At 35.3% G+C, this 14,545-nt stretch overlaps 1 protein-coding gene across 1 annotated transcript in view; it reads left to right on the top strand.

Moving 5' to 3' along the window:
• The window catches only part of LOC145678647 (aminopeptidase N-like), a 69,567-nt gene that overhangs the window by 43,296 nt on the left and 11,726 nt on the right, over nucleotides 1-14,545 (top strand). Inside the window, exons 11-12 of the mRNA XM_081749013.1 lie at nucleotides 2,294-2,490; nucleotides 5,991-6,158. Of these exons, the coding sequence (XP_081605139.1) occupies nucleotides 2,294-2,490; nucleotides 5,991-6,158 (365 nt within the window). The remainder of the gene's footprint in view (nucleotides 1-2,293; nucleotides 2,491-5,990; nucleotides 6,159-14,545) is intronic.

Raw genomic sequence — 14,545 nt, 5'->3', positions numbered from 1 at the left:
CTTTCTCGTAATACGTTTATTGTTGTTTTTCGTAGCAATAAGTGAGGGAAAAGGTGCTAGAAAAAATGCAAACTTTCTTCTGACTAGAACAATATTGATTAAATTAACTTTAAATCCCACGTGAAAATCTTTTCTAGTGATTTAGACCATTCTTTGCTGTTTTATCAAAAACATTTTCAAAATAGAATATTTTGAGTTATGTACTGAATCGTACCCTGGAATAAATCACCCTATCCCAATAAGTGAACAGAAAGTATCAATGTAATTTTACACTGAAGTGCCAAAAGTCACTTGATAGCTGTAGAGAACTTCTTGACATCACAGGAAAATTGCGGAAATGCTGTAGAACCGCAGGAAGTGCTCTCATTTCCACTTCTGTGGATACAGTGAAATGTGGACGGTACAGATTACAAGCCGATAGTGATTATCGGAGTTTGTGCGCGAGATGATAGTTCATGGTAGACAAATTGAAAATGTGATTTCGGAAACCGTCTGAACATCAAACTGTTCCCGCTCCACAGTGTCAATGATTGACAACAAGTAGAGAATTGAAACTATTAGATGCTATCAGAAACAACATAATGGCTCCTATCATGTGCTGACTGATCGTAACCGGCGAAGACTGTGAACAAGAAACATTGCAAGAAAGATGCAAACAAACAAGAAATATTGCGTGCACTGAAAAATTGAATCAGAACATTCTAACTACGCGTCTGAGAGGTTCGTACAACAGAATTTGATCAGAACAGAAAATCCTCTGACATGTATACCATTAACAACCACTGACTATCGGCCGCTGTGACTCACGTCGGTTCAGAAACACGTGGATTGGACGTTATATCATTGGCAATGTGTAGCATGATTAGATGAGTCACATTTTCATATTGCACCTACATATAATACGCTCCCGGTGTAGCGCAGACTTACTTGGTCAACCAATGTGAACCGATCATCTATATATTCATATGATTGGTGATGATATACAGATTTTTCTAGAGTTCTTGTATCCTGCCAACATTGAGATTTCTAAAGATGACAATGTCCCATGTATCTTGTCATAATCGTCCATGAATGGTAATATTCTGGCAACTTCCAACCCATGATTTGTTTCTGTAGATCAATCGACATGAACCTGATTGATTACATGGGGAATATCGAATCGCGCCACAACTATCTAATTGTGGCAGGCAGCCGAGGCTGTATTTCTACATATGCCTTCACTCGTTTCTCCGTGCTCGATGAGGTTCCACACATTATTAGGTATGTATGACTTTTGATGCTTCAGAGTAATTGTCACTGTGGTAATGTCGGTTAGCTGGAGAAATACAGTTTAAAACTGTGGGTGATGTGAATGGTTGCAGTTACATAGTTGAGGGACAGTTAGTGGCATGCGTATGGATGTACGAACGACCGCATTTAGGAGAAGCAATAACACAGGTAATGATTGTGCTTAGAGACATATCTGTAGAGATTTTAGAGATATATGACGTGGATCCACCACATCACATGTCCGACATTGAGTTCTTCGGTGCAATGGATTGGAATGGGACCATATAACAGTATATAGGTAGTGTAATTTCGGAATTGTGTCTGGAGAAAGCAGGGAGTGTTTGTTTGTTATAGGATTATATGAAAATTTCTTTTAGACTTTGTTATAGAGTTAGAAAATGTGACTTGTCATGGTCTTCCCTGCTCATATAATATCGTCAATATGCCCTTCTCTGGTTCCGTGGGTGGAATGATTCCGGAGATCCACTTTTGTACACATATTGCGCGATAAATTCGCAGCAGTGGTTTAAATATTCCCTTTCAGTTCACTCGACAGAAAGCTTCCGGGGAAATTTTCCTGCAACATGTCCAGAGTACTCCAGTTGTTCCGACGTTCTTACTGGTAAACACTTGTACTTGGCATTCTGAAATTAGAGAAGAAAAATATTATTTAAAATTTTACTACCTATGCCATGGTCCTACTTTATTATTACAGAAGTACGAATAAAGGAAAACTAAATTATAAAGATATTAAACTAAAATCTATACTTTCCCCAGAATTCACATTTCTAGTACCATATATTGTTTTAAACAATGGAAAAGGTATTTGCCACTTCGACCATTTTTTAAACGCACCTTAAACATGCCTTCAAGCAGAATATTTAGGCATATCACATCGCTTTTTAGGCCATCAGCAAAAAGACTTTCATTTAAATCTATTGTAAGAATAATAACTTACAAGTGTCAAAAGTAATTACATTATAATTATTCTTTAGATTTAAAATTATTTCCTGATTTATTTCAGACCTACTTGCTTGGACTACTTGAGGGTATCTATGAATATATAGGTTTTGATGAACAGCCAACAGAATCTAAAGATAAAACCCTCTCTAGATATCTTCTGCTTCCACTTCTCAACGATCTTCGGAATGAAGATTCTTCACAGAAGTCTCTGGAAGCATTTCAACAGTGGATAGCATCAGGAAATCCAGATGAAAGTCCGTAAGTATCTAGTTTGAAACATAGATTCTTGGATACGCATACGCAGACATACCGCAATTTCTGTACACTTTCTTTTTAAAACCACTGGTTGCTTTTGCAGAAGAATGAATCAAAACAGTTCCTAAGTTGGCGTTCACTTTATACCCCCTTTTATTGACATTTCCTTTTACGGTTGTGATGTTGTCATGAAAAGCAGCTATATTTTAATGTATCGCTAATATACACTAAATTTAACGTCGAACAACAAAAAGATAACAACTTCACTTTGCAGCTACCTAGCAAAAATAGTTCGTAGATAGTTAATTGTTACTTTAAAAATATTTTAAGAATGATACAAGTACCAACAGTGTTTGTTTTAGTATTTGTTGAAGAGATCAAGTAACATAAACCCAAAACATGCTTCCTCATGATAGAAAGAGGGTGCAAAATCACATTATCAATGCACAAAAGGTAAAAGTACTGATGATGCAGTTTGAGCAACGAACAGATGTATGCCCCGTGGGCAATTTTATAGTTCCAAGGGAAAGAGGGAACCCGAGATGCTCTGGAAATAATCACTGACCATCATATCTTTGCTATTCAAATGTCAGTTTCTTCGCGCTGTAATATACACATTGCACCACATAGTAGTACCATCATATCAGCTTTTGCTTGTGGCGAGATGTAGGGTAACACTCTTCAGCGACGTAAGTAGTTTTACGCTTTTCATTAGTAAATATAAATAGAAATGTACGTCAACGAAGCAATCGCCATAGCCTGACCCCTATCACATATAGAGCTAAAGTGTTAGGAATATGATGTGTTCAAGTTATTTTCCTATTCCTTAGGTTAACGTTCAGTTGCAAGCGCAACTAAAAGATTTTTAAAAAAGAAAATAATAATGGCTGGGGTTCGAGCAGAGGGTGTTGTAAAAATCGTCACACGCTGCTGTTTAGTTTCCTGAGCCGAACTAACTAACTTTCCGAAACAGCTGCTTCTGATGTAGTTAGGTGATGTTTAAGCGACTTCTGCGGTGTAGATTTTTAAGGTACAATTCTAGTTTTTTAAAACGAGGCCACAAACTGCAGCGCCAACGAGATCAAAGGTACAATGTACCCTCTTTGAAGTTTTAATGTAAATTCCGTTTCGCAAGATCTAAATTAGACGTAAAGGTTGGTAATTTCGCGCATGTGCAATGTTTGCTTTGGTTATAAGTAGAAGTCATTCAGAGTAGCATCGGCAACGTGTGAGTTCTGTGGTGTGTGATAGGAGATTTCAAGAAGATCGAGTTGCCTACCTCCTGTGAAACAAAGATTTGTAATTTGGTTCTTAACTATTAAGAAATGTTACACCGGATTAAATTCATTGTTAACTCTGCAAGTGTGTAGTCCAAACTCTTGGAGTGATAGTAAAGTTCGTAAGTGGGCAGACTGTTTAAGAAAGGGCAAGAGAATATTCATGATGTAACACGGTAGGATCGGCCTTCTGTAATCACTAACGATCTTCTGCGTTCAACAGAGATTAAGATTCATCGAAATATACTCAATTTCAAGCTTCACGTTATGCTCTCTACAAAATTGTGTCGGAAGAGTTTCATCACAGGCGGAAAACTTTACGACGAGTATGAAAGATCTTGTCTCCCGATTAATTAAATGTTTCAACAGAAATTTTATATTCAAAAACAGCTGACTATATGTAGAATCTTCTAAATTATATTCGAAATGTTTATTAGTTCTTTTTTATTAATAGGGATATATATAATTTTATGATATTTAACATTTTTATTGTTTATATTTATTATAATTTTTATTTATTTTTACTTTTTGATTCAAGTTATCTAATAATAGTTGATGGAAACTATTGACCAATGTTGCTTCGAGACGTACTTTTGAGGAAGAAGTTTTGCTTTCCTCCCGAATGAAATTCATTGAAGAACCTTGCTACTGACCATAATAATATGTGCACTATTCTTAGAATAATGCCTGAAATTTTCAAAAATGTGGCGAAAAATCGGGTGTTCTAAACATGGCGCCCACGGACCACAGAGCAGTATTTTACAAATCAAAATAAACACACACACACACACACACACATATATATATATATATATATATATATATATATATATAAAATTTGTACTCCTTTCGGGTCCTCTTCTGGTGATGCGAATTGCACTATGTGGCAACATCGCTGATAAAAACCCACAGATTAGATCTACCAATCCACCAAATAATTACATCGATTCTTACCAGATGATAGTTAAAATCAATAAACGTTAACACTGGCACCACTTATTAATTAACAATCTATGTAACTGTTTGATAGATTTGTGGAGCAATGCTAATGGTTGCAAATTCATAAGCAATGTTGCCACAGTGAAATTTTGATTCCCCGTAGCGGCTGCAGGAGGCCCGGGAGGCCATGCCATGATATAACATTCACTTTATTTTGACCTGTAGAAAAGTGCGGTGTGGTCTGTGGGCGCTGTTTTAGAACACGCGATATATATATCCCTAAGCTTTTAGATAATTTATTTTTAAAACTGAAAAAGGTATATTTTTTCGTAACTCTTTCCCCTTTCCTCAAGTATTGACAACAGCAACGACGGCTAAGTGCTTTAAATGTCATCAATACACTTCCTTATTACAAGAAAAATATACAATCCAATATCACATTTATCTTGGATTACTGCTCTGAAAGAAAGAAATATGTGTTTTCTGTTATTTAGTGAGCAAGTTCTGAGTGAAAGTTGTTTTAAGTTATTACCAGCAAAATTCGCAATTAAACAGTAGGAAAAAAATTGTACTAAACAACAAACATTCATTTTAATGGCAGATTTTGTCCTAGTTTTCTACATTGAAAAAACAAAAAAAGTTTTAAGCAGCAGTGAAATATGCTGAAGGTGGTGAAATAAGAGTAAAGACGCTTAGGAACGTTAACAATGTTACTTTAGTGGTAGATAGTTCATTTCTGGTGCGAGAGTCAACCCAAATCGATTTCAGACATGTGAATTTCAAGAGGGCAACATCATCTCTGTGAATTTTTTTACTGTTTTCCCGTACCTCCAACGTTTTGATTATATTAACCATTCCATAATCGTTCATTACCTTTATTTACCCATATCCTTTCGCTTAATGATCACAATCCTGGGACATTAAATTAAAAGTTTTTAATTTTATTCTTAGAGTATGCCTCCAAAATTGATTCTCTCAGTTACATTAGATACAATATATTTATGAGTATGCTAATTAGTACTTTTAAACACACCCAGAAATCATAATGCGTAAGATCGATAGGCCTTATAGGAAGTCGTAGAAGCATATCAAATCCCAATCCTTCGCCCTATAAACGTATTTGTGTTCCAAGAGCGCAAAGAGACTGGTTCTGAATGGAACACGTAAAAATAAATTTGATACTAGGTTAGCTTTTCGAACCCAAATTACTTGTAATTAAAAGTATAATACATTTTGGAATTAGAGATAGAATTATATTCTCACCTTGCATTTTTCTGTTTGTTGTAGAATTTCCCCGAATTATAGGAGTACCATTTATAAGACAGCTGTTAGAGAAGGAGGTACCGATGAATGGAATTTTGCTTATCAGCAATATCTAAACGATCAACAACAAACTGAGAGGTCATATTGGGTTCAAGCGTTAGGTTCTTCAAAAAATGAAACTCTATTGAACAGGTCAGTATATAATTCAGTAAGAAATAAGGTTAAACTCTCCTTCTCTTGTTTGGCAGTCTTTCACGATGTTGCCAAGGTTACTATCACCCTATAAGTTTCTAATTATAATTGAATACTTTGTGTTAAGTAATTCAAGTAATATTTTACTATACTTTGTAGTTTGTTAAAAAAATAATTTTGTTGTAAATACAAGCTGACAATTCATGTTTCCTAGGTTTGAAATGGAGTTGAATTTATACCCTTATTTTTGTCAGATTTTAACTCACAATAAGTATTATGTTAGAGCGAATGAAATGTCTATTTTTATGTCTGGTATGAAAGTCACATCAGCAACACAACACAGGGATATATTAAGGTCACCCGTTTAACATCACAAATTCTGCTGTATATACGTCTGGGTCAATCCATCTGAAGTGGTCCAAATATGGTGAAAATGGTTGCTCGACCACCTTCGAAAATTATAAAAATTTGAGTGTGATGAATCGTGTGTATGAGAAGGTCAATAACATCATTTACGTTGTCGTATATGTAAGTGTTCCTGAATGGCGGCCATCTTTGTATTCGGTGGAGTGCCAATTGTTGCATTTGCAAGCGTTTACGAAAACTACAGCTGCTCAGGACGTAACAATCAGACGAACATTAAACAAAAACGAACGTTTACAGGAGAGACGAGCGTAAACGGAGAATATAAACGTTTGATTCTAAATAAATATGCAGGGTTCCAAACCAATACATGAAATCATCAGAAAAACTACAGAAAATTACACTTTTAAAGGGGCTGTATTTTGGAACAGCATAAATTGCGGAGTTTGTGTTTTGTACTGAATACTATTGCATGTAAAGAGTCTGCATGATACTACTGGCACCTTAGATTTATGAAGATCGGAAACCTCAAGTTTGTGATTTTGATGCAATTTTTGGGGAGTATTATCTCAGGAGTGCAAAGTGCTAAAAATTGGTACTTAGGCTACAAAATAATTATATATGTGAATAAACTATTGCAATAAAAAAGTCATGACTGATATTACATGGAGATAAAAGTGAGGACATAATAAAAACGCGAAGAAAGCATCCGCATGACGATGGTCGTAGCCCGGAAAAATTTAAATGTTTAAATGTGTTTCATGCTAAATCTCAAAAACTACGTATGGTGCAAGAGTTAGTCCCGCTTTTGTTTGTGTTCAGTTGTGTAAAACCTTGCGAGTGACGTTTTTTCCACCTTTCTAGCTCCATAATCATTGTCACGCCTATATGGTATGGGGGTTAACCCAAATTGAAATTCAATCCCCGTTACGGAAGTTAATATGTTCACAAGGTTGCGTTACATCTATACTAAAACTATATACAAAAATACGCTGATATAAAATAAAGGGGTACTTCCGGTTGACGTGGTAAGTTGAAATTTAGCACGATTGTAGCTTTCAAGTACTAACCCACAGGAAAATTGCCAAAAATTAATATTTTTTAAATTTTAGGGGGTCTAACGGGGATCAACAAATTCTCCATGTTATTTAAATGGGTCTTTTTTGACGTCTTCTACTTTTTTCGACATTTCCATTAGCGTTACCAAAGTAAGTAACCAAAAATAAAAATATTGAACCACAGAATGGTTTTATGGGGAACTGGAAAATCTTACCAACGTTATTTATATGGGACATCTTCTATACCCGAAAATGTTTAGGCACTTCCGGCAGGATTAGAATGATGAAATTCTGCATGATTGTAGACTTCAAGAACTAACCCATAAGGAAATTGCCCAAAGGGCATTTTTTGTTTTAAGGAGTTTAAAGGGCGGATAAAGTAATTCCCATGTTATTTAAATGGGTGTCTTCTTGTGATACAAAATCTTATCTTTCAGGTAGTTGAAATACGGAAACAAACTTGAGATTTAGTAGAATTCTAGGTTTTAGAGGTTTGAGGCCTAGTTAACTCGGGAGCCTGGGGCGGAGCCCCCAGCTAGCCAAAGGCTAGTCTATCCTATATAACACAACCTTGTGAACATATTAACTTCCGTAACTGGGATTGAATTTCAATGACACTTTGCTCATCCTTTAAGTACTTTAATACCGCTGTCCACTACGACGATGTGTGTCGTGGGTGCAAGGGGGAGCTACCCCGTACCATATAGACCTTGCAGTGATCATGGAGCTAGAAAGATGGAACAAACGTCACTCGCAGGGTTTTACACAACTGAACACAAACAAAAGCGGGCCTAATTGCTGCACCATGTGTAGTGTTTGAGATTTAGCATGAAACACATCCAAATATTTAATTTTTTCCGCGCTACGACCATTGTCGCGCACGTTCTTTCTTTGCGTTTTTAACATGTCCTCACTTTTTCTCCATGTAATATCAGTCATGATTTCCTTGCAATAGTTTATTCGCATACAGAATTAAACTACTTTGTGGCCTAAGTACCAATTTTTAGCACTTTGCCCTCCTGAGATAATACTCCCCAAAAATGGCATCAAAATCACAAACTTCAACTTTCGGACCCCCATAAATTTACGGTACCAGTAGTATCATAGCTGTGGATATTTCTGCAGACTCTTAACATGCAATAGTATTCAGCACAGAACTTACAAAGCCGTTCCAAAATACAGCCTCTTTAAAAGTGTAACTTTCTATAGTTTTTCCGGTGATCTCATGTATTAGTTTGCAACTCTGCATATTTATTTAGAAGCAAACGTTTATATTCTCCGTGTACGTTGGGGGGCGCGGTGGCTCAGTGGTAGAGCGTTCACCTCTGGTGCTTGGGGTCCCGGGTTCGATCCCAGCCCCCGCCAAGTGAACTTTGTGGTGGACAAACATCGTGCTCGTGGGTTTTCTCGGGGTTCTCTCGTTTCCTCCCACTTTCTTCATTCCACCATTTCACTCATCTCTCATCATCACCGTCTCCTTTAGCCTAACCGGCATAACCGTGGGACGTAAAACTCAAAGATTTCATTTCATTTTCTCCGTGTACGTCAGTCTCTCCTGTAAACATTCGTTTTTGTTTAATGTTCGTCTGATTGTTACGTCCTGAGCAAGTGTAGTTTTCGTGAACGTTTGCAAACATGAGTTTCTTATACACACGGTTCATCACACTCCAATTTCTATAAATTTCGGAGATGGTCAAGCAACCTGCTCTGGACCATTTCGTATGGATAGACCCATCTTGCAATGAGGCTAAAATGTGTCACAGTGACGACTCAGTGCGTTGTTGAAGAATATCGAATGAAGTATAGTATGAAGAACATACAATTGCTAATAATGTTTCTTTACGAGTTAAACCCGGACATTCTGCACAGCGAGCTGTGAAAATATAAACAGTGTATTTGGCCAGAAGTAGAGAATGGAAGCACCATTTACCGTTGTATTTTCTAATTTCGTACCTATGGAACAGGGAAACAACGTTGAATTCGATTTACCCCGGGACATACATAAAAACTAATACTTTATCTCGTTGGAAGGAAACTAATACTTTATCTCATTTTAAATGTAAAACTTGTCTACTACTATCTACCTCTTTTATGATTATTGTCTAATCCATTCCACAAACATATTGTACAACAAAAAGAGGACAAAAATATTGTACGTAGTCGGAAAATGCAACAAAATAGTAGCATACTCCAACGTAAATCTCGAAGTCAGCAAACTTTTAAGATGCCCGGAGTCAGTGACATAGGAGTATACAGGACCAGCTCCTATAAATTTTGGCATTGCGTACGTTTTCCTTCCGAAAAATTTTGGAAGGGCTACATAATATATCACACTCCTTAAATTTTGGAATGTGATATGGTAGTAGAGTTGGTATGGTAGTATGTTTCGGAGGTATGTACTTGGGTTACACTGAGAAAGATCCGTTTTCCGGATAGCGGTATATTGTATAAATATACGGAATCCTTATGTTTACTACGGAGATCAGTACGGGGCATACGTTATCCATATGCTACATACTTTTTCCGCTTAGGTGTTTCATCATGTTGTTGCAGAATGTATGATATTTAACATTTTGCCGTATATTACACACACACACACCACACACACACACACACACACCACACACACACGCACACACATCACACACACACACACACACACACACATATATATATATATATATATATATATATATATATATCTTATATATAAAAGAGAACGCACAAATCCTTTGTTCCCTCATCACGCTAATACGGCTGAACCAATTTCTTTCATTTTTGGGGGTTATTAGGATTTGGACCCTAGATGGTTTTTATCATATCACTTTAATTTTTAATTACCAGTGTCTTGAGATAATTGACCATTCAAGTGTCCATAACGTACAAATCCTTTGTTAGTTCATCATAGGTAAAAATAAAGTATTTATATGCAACCCGCATGACCGTGTGACTCGGCGGGTTAACATAAATGACAGGCGATATAATGTTAACATTAGTGCAATCTACTATGGTTTTTATCATATCACTTGAAAGCGAAAAAGTAAAAATTATCTAAGTAACAAAGTTTATTGCGTTCCGGGGTGACCGCAGCGAAGCGGGGCGGGTTAACATAAATGACAGGCGATATAATGTTAACATTTACTGCAATCTTCTATGGTTTTTATCATATCACTTGAAAGCGAAAAAGTAAAAATTATCTAAGTAACAAAGTTTATTGCGTTCCGGGGTGACCGCAGCGAAGCGGGGTGAACGCTGCTAGTATATATATATATATATATATGCACGTTACATACGTCCATGCGTTTGTGAGATTCTGACCGCTTACATATACACAGTTCTTTCATTCGTACGGAAAGTACGTTTATTCGTAACACTTATACGGAAGATACGTACAAAATATAGGTTTCCAGTTATATGTATCCTGTACGTTAAGTCCAAAAAACTGCAGGAATCAACGTTTTTACGTTTTTCTCAGTAGTTTGGATGACCCATCTCTTTATTTTATGTGTAAGAAATTACCGAAAGTCTAAGTTTAGAATGTTTTTGAGCAATTCTTCATTTTTGATAAGGCTTTATTACCTTATATGGTTATATGATTGAGCACATGAGTCCTTTTCTCTAATAAGACGTAAGTACATTGACGCACTCATCATAAATTTTGGGAGGAATACATTAGTCTACCCTTACGTTTCGGAATTGTCAAAAACACAACATTTGGTAATATGACTCCAGTATATATTTCTGTAAATTTGATTCGTATTCTTGCTAACTGTTATGGATATAAACTTGTCAAAAATTATAAATGTGAAGGTCTTTGACCTGTTATAACCTTTTTGATGATGATTTAGTATAATATGCTTATGTACATGTAGATGAGAATAGGAGTCAATTGTCTTTATAAGGATATGGGTACATTGATGCTTTCCTTTTGAAATTTGGGAAATGTACATGACCCACCTCTTAAGTTTGGGAAAGCTTTATTGGCCCACTCTTAAATTTGGAAATTATAAAATATTTATGTTGGTAAAAGTTCTCTAGGACCTGCATATATGGATACAAAATTATCAAAAATATATTGTCAATAGGATCACTTGATATTTAACGGAAATTGTAAATTTTGACGACAAAATGAGTTAGCATGAGATGTGAATTTTAAATTTTGTGCTTAATGTTCACTAAGATAGATTGTAACATATAAACATATGGATGAATTCAGGGTTCTATTATCTTTCGTTGAATTTGAGTACCTTGGGACACTCTCCTTAAGCTTCGGGAGAAATATTTGGCAAATGTTTACGCTTAAAATATTTCTCTCACTATTTTCAAATATGAGTTTGAAAATTTTTGAGTCTTAGGATTGTAGGTACGGCTTATAATCTAAAATCTAGGACTTGAAACCAAATGTGATATTATTACAAATGTTTAATATGGAACAATTATAATTTCACACTTTTAAATTCAGTCTTAATTCGTAGTCTACGTCATTAGTGGAACACTATGTTTCGTGCAACGTGATTGTCTGATCTTCTTGAAATTTTAGTTTTAAAGTTTTAAAATGTTTTGAATACTTTTAAAAGCATCCGATAAATTTTAAAGTTGGTTGAATCTTAGGATCATAGTTATAACTGGTAGTCTGAGGTCAATGATGGAAAAAAGTAAGAATTGAAACCTGATAGATAATATTAAAACCTTTTGATATGTAACAACAGTAGTAAATGGTGATAAACAAGCGGTTTTTAGGAATTGATCCAGTGCTTGAAGGAAAGATACTATCTCTCGTGGATCTCTCTATTAACACCAAAAATGATACAAATGGAGTATTACTTTCGGCTTAAATATTGCTCTCAATAGAGCAAGAAGTGTTACATTGCAGAAGCGATTGTTTGGAATCAATTTAGAGTTACAAATTAGATTACAAAGCCTCTTTTATTGCTCTATTCAAACGAAAAGCGGCAGAAATAAACTATTTTCCATTTAAACGTTGATAACTAGATAACAGAAACAGTAATAGAAAGCGACAAACTATTTTTTTGGAATCGATTTACAAAACAATACGTAATTTATTGTGCATTTCTCTACTAAGACAAAAAGTGGTGCAAATTTACTATTTCTGGTTTAAATATTGATCTCTGTAGAGTAAAAACATTGAAAGATATCGAGAAGCGGTCTTTCCGAATCAATTGATTGTCCCAAGTAAATCGTAAGTTCAACAACCTTGACAAGGGAGGTATCTATTTGCCTGTCCGGTCCGGGAACTTTGTTATTAATCTTTTTTATATTTTTTATTATCTGTTGATTTGTAACATTTTCATCTTTACCTTTCGTAGGAATCAGTGCCATATCCAGTTTAATTCTTGTCTATGTTTCACTGTCTTTCTGTGGTGTCATGATATTCATTGGGTATTTTCCTGTTACTTCCCATCCTTTTGTGGATGTTCCGTCTGATATTTTATGACTTTTTTACTTATTATTTTTTAAAACCTCCTTAAGAATCTATATTTCATTTTTCCTGAAAATAATTTTACAATTTGTCTGTTACTTTATTTTGACGTATTTGTTATTGATGTTATTCTGATAGAGTTTTCTTACCTTTCGTACTTTTCTCTCTAAATTTTGTAATTCATTAGTCCAGAAAGTGTTTGCTTCAATTTGTGCTTGTGTTCTTGATTTTGGTTTCCGTGAGGTTACTATCTTCTTCTGCTAGAAGAAATTGTATATCTGATCAAAGCCTTTTCCATTTAATTTTATTAGAAATGTATAGTGTCTTACATTCTCCTTTATATGTTTCTTTTCGTGTTTTTGTTCTTATTATATCAAAATTTGCTAATTACGATCGTTGAGAGTAGCTGTATGTAGTATCTTTCAATTTGTCAGAATAAATTATATATTTTTCTTGTGGTTATAGTTTGATCGATGTTTGACTCTGTCTCCTATCTATCTTTGTAAGTGAGGAGATTTCCTTGTTTATATATGATTATTAAATTGTTGCTCATTATTAACTCCTACACTCTTTTCCCTCTTATATCAGTTTTTTGTTGTGCGGTAATATTAATTTAACATTTGGGTCCATACATATTATAATGCTTCCTCCCTTAAATATTTTGCAGAATTCGTCAATATTGTGGGGCCTCGGTCGCTCACTGGTAGAACATTCACCTCTGCTGCATGGAGTCCTTCATTCGATTCCAGCTCGCTCCAAGTGAGCTGTGTGGTGGACAAACAAACTGTGCGTGGGATTTCTCGGGGTTCTCCCGTTTCATCCCTTTTTCTTCATCCCACCATTTCATTCATTTCTCATCATCACTGTCTCTTTAGCCTAGCGGACATAACAGTGGGACGTAAAACAAATATTTCATTTCGTCAATATTGTCTAAAAACTTTTGGATATACATGCTAAAGACAATTACAGTTTATTGGCTCAAAGTTTTCTAGGTAGTTCCTATTTCTAGACACAGTCCAATTCTTTCGAAATTGCATCATCTTTGAAATTTTAATGTTTTTGTTTCCATTCACCACCGTTGATTCTGTTTTTACTACCTGCGTTTAAAACATAGTTTTTTCCCTATGTGGTTATTAGTTACTGTTGTTTCCCAGGGTCCCACCTTAGTTAATATTTATATTTTTGTATATAATTCTTGTGTTACTATTAGGTTTGCTTCTGTTTTGCCCGCCAAGTCTTTTACTTCATCAACTACGGTTTTGCTACCAGTTCCTAACCATATTCAATATTGTATATGTTACTCTGAATTTAAGTATTGTCCTTGTTTTGTGTTCGTTTAAAAGTCAATTCCCTGAATGGTTCGCTCGTACAACTCTTTTAAAGTTGAACATTCTTACTCATTTTAAGTGTTACAATTTTTTTCATGTTAAACATGGCTGTACTGTAGGGAGCCGGAAATTGAAATTTACTATTACCAAACAAAAATAGCTTTACTGTTTGTGTTATTTTTGAACAGTGTTTGGTCT

This window comes from Thermobia domestica, chromosome 2 (genome assembly GCF_964235325.1).
Source record: "Thermobia domestica chromosome 2, izTheDome1.hap1.1, whole genome shotgun sequence".
NCBI lineage: Eukaryota > Metazoa > Arthropoda > Insecta > Zygentoma > Lepismatidae > Thermobia > Thermobia domestica.
This window is presented reverse-complemented; position numbering and strand designations above follow the sequence as displayed.